Source organism: Festucalex cinctus, chromosome 6 (assembly GCF_051991245.1).
Source record: "Festucalex cinctus isolate MCC-2025b chromosome 6, RoL_Fcin_1.0, whole genome shotgun sequence".
Lineage (NCBI taxonomy): Eukaryota > Metazoa > Chordata > Actinopteri > Syngnathiformes > Syngnathidae > Festucalex > Festucalex cinctus.
In genome coordinates this window covers 15,666,634-15,680,719 of record NC_135416.1, presented here as the reverse complement: position 1 = coordinate 15,680,719, position 14,086 = coordinate 15,666,634, and the positions used below count along the sequence as shown (strand labels likewise).

Here is a 14,086-nt window from a genome sequence, read left to right as displayed (position 1 = left end):
TTTAATGTAATCATGAGGACCTAGAAGTAGCATCCATTTTTCTAGATCATAGCAGGGGTGTTTGCAGTTCAGGTGACATGCCAAGCCTAATTTAACTTGGCAATTTTTTAATTATTGAAATTTGTCAGAGTCATTAACAACTCACTTGTTCGTGTGTCAAATTTACAAGCTCGCGTACAAGGATTTTGATAGCTAAAAAAAAAAAAAAGAAAAAGAAAAACTTTGGCATATAAAATATAGGTTTTTGTTTATTTTACTCGTTCTCTTAATTACTTTAGGATCCAAATCCACATAAATCAACGATACGGCAACTGGACGTAGAAAATAAGAGTTGTAGAAAATGCGATAAAGAAACCCCATTCATTTTCATTGGCTGAGATGTTTTTAAAACCACGCCTCCATCAGCCAATCAGAGAGTAAAACAAAGCGCTTACGTGGTGGAGTTGCTGGGTAGACAAATACTAAACGACGTAGTTCAAGTCAACTCAGAGCTTACTGCAGCCGACCACTGATTTGTAAGTTTTCGACATTTATACGCCATAACGTGTTGGAAAACTTTAGTTTAGTGCATAATAAAGGAATTTTTAAAAATCGATACATTTTATGCATTTACTGACGCGTTATTTGGTAATTTTAGTGGCTTAACCTCTAGTATTTTTAAACGACGTGACTGTTAAACTGCACATCTGCTTATCTAGCATTCGTATTAATGCTTTATCGTGGGTCAAAACATTTCCCCCCCTGTCAGTGAGCAGTCATGCTATATGCTACTGCTAGCCATTGTTTATCAACACAGTGGGACTTTGAATGAAGGGAACAGTGGGGGTGGGCCTCTGTTGCGTTAGTTCGTGTCTGGGCATGTTTTGTCGTCCAACGTTTGCGTTCTACTCTTGGACATTACAGGTTTACACTACAAATTCTTTTGCCGTTGCCACATCTATTTCCTGTTATCGGACATGGCAGCTGACTGCGAGGCCTGGCTCAACTCAAACCCCGTCGGTGAGTGTGAGCCATTCCGAGCCATTTTAAATCATGCACCATCAGCTGTGTGGGGTAGAAGAGGCTGTGTGTGGGTTTACTTTTAATTTCTTAATAATTAATTACTCGTGCAAGCGATAGAATGATGATGATGATTATGTGTTTGGCATTTTTTATTATTACTTTTCAATTATTTTTCAAGTGGCCGTACAGTGGACACTAATTCAGGCATGTCAGTGTACTGTAATTCTGTTATTGGGGAAAAGAAATACGTCACTCCTCGTAAGTGGATGATATGTGATGTAATCTAAAACATTACGTACTGTAACATGACATTCTATGTAACACATTGATTAGTAAAAGATTGACGTCATGTTGGGTGACTTGGGCTAGCGGTCAGCACATTGTCTCTGTGCTTGTTGAGGTTTTCTCTAGTCTGGGTACGTTTTCTTCTTCCCACGTTCTAAAAATATTCATTTTTGTTATTTACATTTTGTTTTGACTTCAGCTTGTCTCATCAGGAGTCTCCAGATTGATTCTGATGAGGACACTTATTTGCTTCCTTGATTGATTTGCATACCGATAATGAACATTTTTTTTTTTCTTTTTAATCCAACAGAGGTCGACAATGTCAGTGACTCCTTCGTGTCTGAAGACGAAAGCAACAGTGGCATGCTTATTGCCAATAAGAACATCAACAATGAGATCAACGGCAACTGGTTGTTGTCGTCGAGTAGCAGCATCCAAGAGGCGCGTCTCAAGGCCAAAGCAAAGCGGAGGCTCAGGAAGAACTCGTCCAGGGATTCTGGCAGGGGGGACTCCCTCAGTGATAACGGCGATCTGGTCAGGGGGACAGTGGTGGCCCCCACCAGCCCCAAGAGTAAGCTGCTGGACAGGAGGTCCAGACTGGGCAAAGGCAGAGGGCTGCCAAAGAAAGGTAAGACAATGTGTGAGATAAGTGATGACGGTTTTGTCAGTTTCACTTTACATATTCATGTTAGGGGATTTTACAATTAAAAAAATGAAAATAAAATTAACTGCAACACAATGGTTCACTCATGGTGCAAGCCAACACGCGTAAAACAATCATCACAAGAGGAAATTAATGGAAATCTTAAACATGAACACTGAATCAGCAAAGTGAGTCACAAACCACTACTTTAATTCTTACTTCTCTTCTTAAAATCTGCTTGCAATGCTGAGGCTGCTCCTCCTTCTGGAATTTGGAATTAGGGTTGCAAAAAATCAGACACATACCTGCATCAGGGATCTTTTCCCCCCACAAATTTAACAGTAAATATCAGTGCACATCGGTGGTCGAGTGGTTAGCACGTCCGCCTCCCAGTTCTGAGGACTCCGGTTCGAGTCCAGGCTCCGGCCTTCCTGGGTGGAGTTTGCATGTTCTCCCCGTGCCCGCGTGGGTCTTCTCCGGGTACTCCGGTCTGCTCCCACATTCCAAAGACATGCACGGCAGGTTAATTGGGTGCTTCGAATTGTCCCTAGGTGTGCTTGTGCGCGTGGATGGTTGCTCATCTCTGTGTGCCCTGTGATTGGCTGGCAACCAGTCCAGGGTGTCCCCCGCCTACTGCCCAGAGCCAGCTGAGATAGGCGCCAGCACCCCCCGCGACCCTTGTGAGGAATAAGCGGTCAAGAAAATGGATGGATGGATGGATGGGTATCAGTGCACATACTCAAGAGTTTTCCTATGTCATGCAAATGTATACTCTATTAGTCTATATTTCATTAATGTCCCTATAGTTGGAATAAGGCAATTCCCCCCAAGTGCGTGTTTGTTGTTGTTGTTGTTGTTTTGTTTTGTTTTTGTTTTTTTGTTTTTTGTTTTGTTTTTTAATATAAATGTGAGAGAGTAGCCCAGGGGTCTGCAACCTGCGGCTTTGGAGTCACAAGTGGATCTTTTGTGGACCTCTTAAAAAAAAATAAATAAATAAAAGTTGAAATATTTTTTTTAAGGGTGTATTTTTTAAAATATTCTTTAAATTGATTAATTATTAAATCAAAACATGAATAAGTAAATATTTAAAAAAAAAATGTCAGAGTCCAAATTTTAAAGTTGTCAGAAAAAGAGAGATGAAAGAGAAATGGAAAATTTTAAAATTGCCTAAATGTGTCCAAAAAGTGACCACATAATGTCCAAAAAGGAAGAGGAAAAGCAGAAAACTTTCATGAATTTGCCAAAAAAAAAAGTCAGCGGATTGATTTAAAAATAAATAAACAAATAAAAAAAGCAGAAAACAAAATGTTACAAAAAAAAAACTCACCATAAAATGTCCAAAAACAAACGAAGGCAGAAAATAACCTTAAAATATCTTTTGAATTGCCAAAAAGTCAGAAAATAGATGTTTTAAAAAGGCAGAAACGAAAATATTCCAGAAGTAATTTTAAAATGTCCAAAGACAAAAGAAGAAATCCTGAAAATTACCTTAAATGGCCACAAAAATTGCCAAAAATGACTGAAAATTGATAACACAAAAGGCATAAAAATGTTTAAAAAAATAAAAAAAAATTGCCGATCATGTCAAATATGTTACAGAAAGGTAGAAAAGTCTAAAAATGTGTGAAAATGAAGTAGGAAAAATTACAACAACAAAAAAAAATAATCAAAAAACGGAAGTCGGAAGATAGAAGAAAATGAATTGGATACTGCATATTTTTCTGTTATGGTGCAGCTCTTGGGCCCTCATTACAGGAAACTAACACTTTTGTTCATCACAATGTTCAAATATTTTGCAGCTCCAGACAGATTTTTTTTTTTTTTATATTTATTTGTCCTAAAACAGCTCTTTTGACAGTAAAAGTTGCTGACCCCTGGACTAGCCACACTTGTAATTTTGAGGTCTGAGTTCTCCTGCTTTAAATGTTTAAAAGCAATAAAGCATCTGGAACATGCACACACGCATGCACAGAGGGGAGGGAGCCAAATGTGTTCACATAACCAGCTGGGCTAAATATAGTGAGATGTCAGCTAAATCTTGGCACACAAGCTGCTTTGCTACACATCTTTACAAAGCGTCTGCAATCTGTTGCTCCATGGACAAGTTCTTCACAACAGAACTTGGTATTGACTAAAGAACTGGGGCAAAGTAGATCCCTCCACAGTAAGAGGGTGGTCTTGCTAATGGGATTTGTCTGGAACTGGTCTTGTGCTTGAGCCTCAGAGGAAGCAAATCTTTTTCATTTGAAGTATTTGTGGAACTTCTTTGAGCTTAAAGATGGTGCAGATTTAAATCAGCATCTTTCTTGGTTACAGTATTTTTTATGTGGCATGTTCCACTTTAACAGCTGTTTAAAAACTCATTCACTGCCAGTCATTATAGAAAATTTTTACATTTCCAGTACTCACGTGATATTACATTCAATAATTATATATAAACCGAATCTACCAAATAACAGAATAGACTCCCTACTTTTTGTCTCGTCCCGTTCTTTTATAATTGACAGCAGAAAAATGTAGGTTTGCCAAAATACAGCCATTTCTCCCATGGACTCTGAAACTGTGTTTATTTCCTATAAAATGGGGCAATGATGTCATCTACCGGTGGTTGGGCATCAGTAAAGTTGTTTCCAAGTTTGATATTTACAGTGGAGCATAATCAGATTCGCCCACATTTAGCACCGCTCTAAAAAATACAATTGACAAGTATACTTGTCAAAGGCAGTGAATGAGTTAAAAAAAAAAACAAAAAAAACTTCTTTGGATGTTTTTTTTTTATTCTTAATTTACTGTCACCCAAACCAGTCACCCTCTCCTGCTTGATATCCCCCCCCCCCCCTCACCTTCTTTTACAATTACACATCTTGTGCCTGCAGACCACTATACGTGAGCATATAAATGATTTTATTTGACATCATCGGCTTTGCATTCAAACTTTGGACTTGAACTGTGTTCGCAGGTGGGGCTGGAGGCAAAGGTGTGTGGGGAAGATCTGGTGAGGTGTATGAACGAGAGCAAGTAGATGTGAAAGACCCAAACTATGACGAAGCTCAGGTACTGACCACTGTTTTGATCTCGCCTGACTACTTTTTTTTTTTTTTCATGATTTATAAAAGGAGATGTTGATAAATAATTTCACAATTAATTATTTGAATCATAACTGGTCAAGCACTGGAAAAAAAAAAAGTACAATAGTGTGCTCAATCTAAAACTGTTTGTGCGGGTGTGCATGCCGGTTTGGTGTATGTGCGAGCAAGTGGTAGGAAAAATGAGAAGACAGATGAGGCCGGAAAATAATTTTGAGTTAACTCAGAAATATTATTTGCAAGTTATTTTCGATGCAAAAGAAAATTGTTCCGTTCCATTCAAATAATTTGTTATTTGTTCATGAAAAGTGAAATTTAATAGAGATGATTGCCACATCTCCAGTTAGAGAAGGTAATAATAATAATCTGTAAAACCTAGCGGTGCCTCTGGTTAAACATTACCTTTACCTACTTAACTACTAATTAAAAAAAAAAAAAAAAAAAAAGTAACATAATACGCTATGTTTTTTTTCAAGCGCGGTACAGATTATTAGTAGTCAATGAGACCAGTAACCAGTATTTCAAGCCGATATTCATTTGCTGTAAAAGAGAAACTATTGGTGTCAAAATTGTAAAAATGTACTTTTCTTTTCATTTTAAACGTATAAAGAAGTGATAGTTTTGTTTAAAAATTATATTTAAAAACATGCGGGGAGCTTCCAGGATCATCAGAATATGTCAAGCTAAATTAAAAACTTAAGTAAATAGTTCCCTAAAGGTTTTTACTGTAAGTTGTTTTACAAAGTTTCAATATAATGTCTTAATTATAAAAGTGTAGGGAGTTCTCAGTGTCAGCATATTGTTTTATAAAGTGTAAATTTAAATAAATGTATAAATGAAAAGTTCCCAGTATGTAGCTAATTTGGGGTTTTGTCAAAGGTTTCAAAAGATCTTCGCAGATGGTGAAAAATTGTCTGAATCTGTTTGAAATGTCTTTGCGACAAGTAAAAACGGTCGGCGAACATCTTACAAATCCTAATGAAAACCCTAATTCGCTTTAGAACATATATTTTTGAGACAGCTTTTGTATTTGACTTGATTGTATACCTTACATGTGCACAAGTTTTGCTGTGATATTATGCTTTAACACAAGCATTTATTTATTTTTTTAACCTTTATCCAGTTCAGGAAATTGAGAACATAGTCTCATTCGCAATGCTGACTTTAGCTGCAGACAGACAAGAAATTACTTGTCATCAAATAGTCCAACCATTTTATTGTTGTGAACATCTGGAATGTTTTTGCAGGAAAACTGCGTGTATGAGACCGTGGTCCCTCCGCTGGATGAGAGGGACTTTGAGAAGACGGTCACGCCCATCGTGCAGGAGTACTTTGAACACGGAGACACAAATGAAGTTGCGGTAAGCATGAGCGGTGCCACCTGTTAAATAAACATGGAGACTTGAGCTCACAAATAATGTTCACGTCTCTCTTGTCATGTAGGAACTGTTAGCAGATCTGAACCTGGGGCCCATGAGAAGTGAAGTGCCCTCGCTGGCTGTGTCGTTGGCCCTGGAGGCCAAGGCCAGCCAGCGGGAGCTGACCTCTAGGCTGCTGGCTGATCTCTGCGGGCCTGTCTTGTTCCGCAGTGATATGGAGAAGTCCTTTGACAAACTCCTACGAGAGCTCCCAGATCTGGTGCTGGACACGCCTGGAGCCCCGCAGGTGAGTGTTTTTGTTCTTAAACACACTCCCCCATTCGTTCATCCATCTTCTATATATGTAACGGCCACAGGTCACTGTAATAAGAACCTTTCCTGGGACCAGTAAACAGTTGGTGCTAGGTCAGGGATCTGCAACCTGCGGCTCTGGAGCCACATGTGGCTTTTTAGGCACTCTCCTATGGCTCCCTTTGGACCTCCTTTTTTAAAAAAAAAAAAAAAAAAAAAAAAAGTTGAAATTATTATTATTATATATATTTTTTATGGGTCCATTTTTGTTTTTTGTCTTTAAATGAATAAAAATGAATACATAAGTATTAAAATATGTCAGAGTCCAAATTTGTTTTTGTTTTTTATTCAGTTGGGGCGTTATGTTTTGTATTCTTGTAAAACCAATTAAAAAAATAAAAATAAAAAATTGAAAGAAATAAATAGAGAGACGAAAGGTTAATGAACATTTTAAAAAATTGCCTAAAAATGTCCAAACCGTGACCACAATCCACATAATGTCCAAAAAGGAAGAGGAAAAGCATAAAATTATGATAACATTTCCATGAATTTGCCAAAAATGTCAGAGAGAAAGAAAGTTAAAAAAAGAAAATGTTCAAAAAGTAACCATAAAATGTTGAAGAACAAAAGGCAGAAATTGTCCTTGAAATTGCCAACAAAAAAAAGTCAGAAAATAGATTAAAAAAGAACACATTCCAAAAACAAAAGAAGAAGTCACAAAAATTACCAGTACCATAAAATGTATAAGAGCACAAAGGGCAGGAAAAAAAATGTAGTGTAAAAAAATGTAGTGTTACAATAAATAAATAAATAAATAATAAATAAATAAATAATGTCAGAGATTTGACATTTAGGGCAGAAAGTCTAAAAATGTGTGAAAATGAAGTATGAAAAATTGTAAGAAAAAAAAATATAAATATAAAATAAAAAAAATCCAAAAACAGAAGACGAAAGGTAGAAGAAAATGAATTGGATACTGCATATTTTTCTGTTATGGTGCAGCTCTAATTAGCCTTTGGGCCGTCAACAGTAACACACTGTTGTGTTCATTACAATGTTCAAATATTTTGCGGCTCCAGACATATTTTTGTTATTTATTTAGCCTAAAATGGTTCTTTTTACAGTTAACGTTGCTCATGGTGGTAAACTCACCAACTACGAACTGGTGATAAGTTTGGTTCTGGCACTGAATTAGCAGTGTCAACAGCTCATGGGAAAGTGTTACAGTTGACATCTAAAACCGTATTAAATTTCCTTTTATTTGTGGAATTGGTTTTAAATTAAAAAAAAAATTGCAAGCCTATTGTGTAAGCATGCCATTTACACTACCACTGATATGACTTAGACTGGAAACAAGGTGAACGTACAGTATTCCATTCCATGATACTAGTTCTCTTTTACAAAAAAACAATAGTAATAAAAAGAAAAGCCTGGCAGGATGCCAGGCTTATAAAGCACCGGGGGAAACCCTGTTATGTATTTCAAACATTTTATTGAAGCACATTGTTGAGTATGTTTGTGTGCCTGTCCTGTTTCTGTAGCACAGACATGAGATCTGTGGTCATTGTCTGGCTGCGCAGCAAAACTGCAAGCTCAGCAGAGCGCTCTGAAAGGCCTCTTCTCCCCATGACCCCTCCCTCTCTGTCTCACTTGGTCTTACTGGTTCTTTCTCACAGATCTGTGTGTGTTTATAGAGCCAGTATAAACCTCCCTCTTTATCCCTCACTCCTCTAGTTTTCGCAGATTCTCATACATTTACACACACATTGCCTTTTGTTCTTCATGCGGCAGCCAGTCAAGCCAGCACCAAATTGACAGTGAAGTGACTCGACCGTACAGGAACAATAGTCGGAGTGCTGAGTTGCATGCTTTGTAGAAGCCAGGGCAACAAAGCCAGTTCTTTCGTTGAACGAAATCACGGCTATGTAACTGTAAACAAGTATATGCACATGTACTCTATGTTGTGTGTTATGGTGGGGTTTTGTCACCCATTCAAACTGAATACAGAAATACAGAAGAGTTATTTTGACATCCGTCCATTTTCTACTGTACTGTGTAAAAAACAAAAAACAAAAACATGTCTTTAGTATTTTGGTTGAGCTGGAGTCTCAGGCGACTTTGAGCAAGCGGCAGTTTCATTATTTCCTTTTGTGACTTTTTATTTCATTTCACTTCATTTAATTAATACCCCGGTCTCTGAAAACATGTGATAATTAAAGACACATTTTTCCTGTTTCCTAGCTAATGGGCCAGTTCATCGCACGCGCTGTTCGTGACCAAATATTGTCAAAGAGCTACATTGAGGGCTACAAAGGAAGAGTTGGTTGTGAATACACAAGGTATGTGATTAAATGTAGGCTGTATGTTTAGTCACAGGTGGGTAAACTTGCCAAAAATTATACTCAAGGGAGAGTACTGTTACTTTAGAATAGAGAGAGACCGATATGTTTTTTTCAGGACCAGTTCTGATTATTTGTAGTCAATGAGGCCAATAACCGATATTTGGAGCTGATATCCATGTTCAGTAAAAGGGAAAATATTAGCATCAAAATTGTAAACATTCCGACTCCACTAGTGTGCTTAGCTAAAGTGGAAGTCAACCTTGAACATTTCTTGACAATATGTTATATGTGACCTCACTAGTCTAAACATGATATTCTTATTAATATTGCATTTGTGGAATGAGTTATAAAACAAAATCCAGCCGTTTTTATCCATCTCAAGGGGCAGCCATTTTGTCACTTGCTGTCGACTGAGCACGACATCACAGTATCTCAGGGCTCAGGCAACGACCAATCAGAGCTCACCTGTTTTCTGAAGCTTAGCTGTGATTGGTTGTTACCTAACACCTGAGCAGCATTGCCATCTTCAGTCTACAGCAAGTCGCAAAATGGCCGCCTTCTGATATTGAATACAACTTCTGGATTTGTCTGCTTAACTCATAATGCAAGAATAACATATTTAGACTAGTGGGGCTGCATAGAACACATTATTATTATCAGAAAAAAATGGGGTTGACTTCCCCTTTAATTAAGACAACATATTTGTTTGTATGGTTCAGTGGTGTTGAACTACGTGCATTACATCATACCAACATGTTTGTGTTTTGTTTATATCTCACTGATATGTCAATCAAAAATGGACATTATTATCCTTGTAAAGGCAGATTTTTTATGTTTATTTTTTTAATAGAGCTCTTGCATAATTTGGAAGTGTACCTAATGTTGTGAATTGACCTTGCAGGGCGGCCCTAGACCGGGCGGCTGTGCTTTTGAAGATGAGTAACGGTGGCGTTCGTATCGACAACCAATGGGGCGCAGGCGGGGGACAGAGACCTGTCACACAGCTCGTCAAAGAGGTAAAGTCCTACTTAAGACTTATATCCATTTGCAATTGACATTTGTGTTTTTGTTTTTTTTTTTTTGTTTTTTGTTTTAAATAAATATTGTGTCAGATGAACCTGCTGCTCAAGGAATACATCTTATCCGGAGACAGCAAGGAGGCTGAGAGGTGCCTGAAAGATTTGGAGGTTCCTCATTTTCATCACGAGTTTGTCTACGAGGTAAGTCAGTCTTGCGTGCACAGTCAGCGACCAACAGAGCTGGCTCAGTATTCTGACTTATTTTTTTAAGGCGATAGTCATGGTATTGGAGTCTAATGGAGAGAAGACATTCAAAATGGTTCTGCAGCTTCTCAAGTCACTCTCTGTGTCCTCCATTATCACTGTGGACCAAATGAGAAGGGTAAGATGCCACCTGCTGTTCAACTTGCGTACTGCACATCATGTCACTCAGAGTATTTATTTTCTTCCTTAGGGCTATGAAAGAGTTTATATGGATATAGCTGAAATTAACATTGATGTTCCTCGTGCGTACTTCATCCTTGAGCGGTTTGTTGAAAAGAGCTTTAACATGGGAATCGTTGATGTAAAGTTAAGAGATCTTTGTCCCTCCAGGTAAGTGCACACTCATCCTTTGCAAAATGATTAAAAATATACGTGGATGAAACTTCTGAATGTCAGTTTCTTTCTCCTGCCAGGGGCCGCAAGAGATTTGTCAGCGAGGGAGACGGCGGTGTCATCAAAATTGAAAGCTAAAGAGTTTTCAAGCTCCAGTACTTTTTTACTTGCATATTTTTCCAATCTGGGGGCAAAAAAAAAACAAACAAAAAAAAACGCACTTTTGAAACTGAAGCTTATTAGATGGTTTCCTCCTGTGTTTCATCATAAACAATAACATAAGCTAACCCTGAAAGTGCCACACCTTTATGTCAGTCATTCCATGTTATGATGTACAGTATTCGACTGAGTTCACTGCCACACCTTTTGTGTGTTCTAGGAGGCAACTGTTTGTACACACGACTGCTTTGTGTCAAGAGCTTTATAATACAGTGTACGGAAAATAAAGGGGAGAATGTGTTATATGCAATAATACTGAACCCCTCCCCCTCTTACTATAGCTGCTCTTTCTATGCTGTGACTTTTTTTTTTCTTTTTTTTTTCTTTTATTATTGAAGGTCAGTTCAGGTTTCAAGAAGTGGTGTTAAGAATGTTTATTTTTATATCAATCGCATACTGGTACATGTGAATTACCGTGTTTCTCCCCGTTAGTTCATTAAAACAACTATAAAATAAGGATTTAAGACTTTTTTTTTTTTTTTTTTTTTTTTGTCAACAAAAAAAAATCACAGCTGAAAATACACTCAGGTTATAAATAACAGTAAAAACAAAAGACAGATTTTAGTCAACATTTAATTTGCCATCCTCCCTCCAATCCATGTGCTGCTCAATAAAGCATCATTATAAATGGATTTCATTGCTGGCTGATTCATATCCAACAAGTGTGATTCCTCTTTCATGCTAAGCTGTGATGGAGAGAATCGGCAGCAGGTCTCTACTGCGGCTGCTCCTTCATTGCAAGTTCTTGTTGTTTGACAGCCTCTTGAGCCTCCATTTGCATCTTCTCCAGCTTCTCAAGTGTGACCGACTTGAGTGGGAGCAGTTTGGGTTTACAAAGAACCATGGTTGGGACATCTTCCATAGAAAGTTGCCCTGTGATGACAAAAATTTAACCGGCAACATGAACAAAAAATGTATTTTAAGTGAAAATTCCCAACTAAAAAGTCTGTCACTGTCACAAATTAACCCATTTTATTCCACTGGCACTGTAGCTATATGTAAAAAAAAAAAAAAATGCACATGCATTTTCATCACAGTCGTGTTGGCGTGTGGACTAAATGTGGATTTGTAGATCTTGCTTAACTACAAAGGTACAACAAACCTTGCTTCGGCAGAACTTCTCTGAACACTGACTTGACCTCTGGCATTGTGTCCTCTTGTGTGACCTATTGATGAGCAGGTGAACGTTTCATTTTATTTATTTTTCCAATCGAGTGAACTGAAGTAAAAGAAAAACATGACTGGATTTGCCATAGTCAAGTGCTATGTATGATGCAATCGGCACAACAAAACTATAACCATAATAACGTTTAAATGAATAAATCAACTGAGCAGTGTTCTATAAAAAATAAAGCAGCTTCAATGATAAACTGACAGTTTCAAAAATTGATTTTATGCTAAAATTACTGTGCAACTAAAATCACACTGTCCTTTCAATTGTACATGCACTGAGCACTGTTCTCCAAAATGCTTTCGTTCGTGCTTATACGCGGCTACAAGTTAGTTTTTACGGTGTAGTGCGCTGTGAAAGCAACATTGATTGAGCAAACCTGACGCTAACGATTAGCATGTAGCTAGACTATCTGCATAAACACTGCTTGTGTAACACGGTCGCTCATGATCTTGAGAAACGTGCTCACAACTTAGGTTTTCGTGTGCACTTAAAAAGCGTTAACTCCATCCAAATAATAGCTTAGGATCTTTGACTACTCACCTTTTAAAGTGGAATATTGCCGTTGTCAAGACAACCTTTCTGCTGGATGACGTCAATTTCTTCTTCGTCTTTTACATCCTTAGTGTTCTACTGACATCTACAGGCAACACTTAGAAGAACACAAACAAGTTGTCGCCGACCTTTCCCCTGATTTTCTTTTGCATAAAATGCATGTTTTGTTTTTACTACTACTACTACTACTACTACTACTACTAATAATGATAATAATAATGATATTAAGGATAACTAGTGTTTTATTTTGCATCACTTTGTTTTAATGAGCATGTCCAAACAAGTACAAATAAAAAAAGTTCAAAACATAGTATTACACTGTAATTATTGTTTTTCAATGTTAGTTATATTTTTTTCAGAATATTATTTAATTCAGAGGATTAGAAGTATGTATTTAAAAAAAAAAAATACAGTCAAAAAATTGCGGTTCTATATTATGCATACGATTGAATGTGGTTTGTGTATGTGTGGTTTTTTTTCATGAAGGGTGCAGATCATATTTAACTAACTGTATTTAAAAAGACTATTGATAACATTCAGGTCATTTGAGTGTCATGGTCAAAGGTCGCCTGTGATGAGCCAACAATATGACACTTCAAGTACCCACGGTTTGTCGTCTGTAGAGTTGCACAGTGTTATTCCCCCTGCAATTCTTCACCTGTAATAACTGACACAAAAAAATTCAAGTATGAGGGTTTTGTAGTTTCAAATGATTGACTTGTTGAACATTTGTAGCAATCAAGATCGAGAAGAGTAGGCTACAGGGTGCCCATAATGTCTTAAATTAACAAATCTGTAGACATTTTCAGAATGTTGGTTCACAATAGCGGACAAAAGTGAGTGTCACTGTCTGTAATTGAAAACAATGACAAAGAAATAGTTGTGGTTGCGTTTTTTTTCCTCCCCTTTTTTGCCACCGGGAAATACAGTACATGTGACATCATGGTCAAAAGGTCTGTTACAGAAGCAAATACTGTCGAAGCTTGGAAATTATTACAAATGAGGAGTAGATAGTTCTTCACTTGTTTCAGTGATGTGTGATGAGGTTTAAAGCCGGTGAGGCTATGGACACAGATTTACAAATTTACAGTTTTAAGACCAACAGTGGCATATTAGCACCATGACATTAAAAACTATTTTCTGACCTGCTTTTTGAAATAGCAAATTAATAATACATTTTTCTTCCTCCCACTCCTTTTCAGGCTCAGTTTAGTTGAGCATTGTTTCATAAAAATTTATATTTTGTTGATGTTTATTTCTGCCTGAAATAAATGAACAATAGGTGTTTATTCTGCGGCGTTGGTTTCTTCTTCTTCTTCTTCTTCTTTCATAAGGTACAATTTAGATTGGTAGTGCAGTGACATTTTTTGGAACGAAGAACTGTCGAACTGATAGTGGCGATTGAGCGTTTTGATGTGTTTATAAGCAGACATAATGAAGACTAAGGCAATCACAAATGTTTTAAATTGAAGATATATTTGAGAGTCGCTTGAAACT

The 14,086-nt window shown here is 37.3% G+C and overlaps 1 protein-coding gene across 2 annotated transcripts; it reads left to right on the top strand.

The window, feature by feature from the left end:
• Positions 1 to 410: 410 nt before the first annotated feature.
• pdcd4b (programmed cell death 4b) lies at positions 411 to 11,495 on the top strand. 2 transcript variants are annotated; one of them, XM_077525035.1, is made up of 12 exons: positions 411 to 515; positions 904 to 999; positions 1,598 to 1,915; positions 4,890 to 4,984; positions 6,264 to 6,377; positions 6,460 to 6,681; positions 8,928 to 9,025; positions 9,930 to 10,044; positions 10,141 to 10,248; positions 10,319 to 10,429; positions 10,502 to 10,641; positions 10,725 to 11,495. In XM_077525035.1, exons 2-12 carry the CDS (start codon positions 957 to 959, stop codon positions 10,780 to 10,782), a joined length of 1,422 nt encoding a protein of 473 aa, XP_077381161.1. In that variant the 5' UTR covers positions 411 to 515; positions 904 to 956; the 3' UTR covers positions 10,783 to 11,495. The 2 variants fall into 2 exon arrangements, with proteins under 2 accessions (XP_077381161.1, XP_077381160.1); XM_077525034.1 differs by lacking the exons at positions 411 to 515; positions 904 to 999 and adding an exon at positions 1,069 to 1,260.
• Positions 11,496 to 14,086: the final 2,591 nt, after the last annotated feature.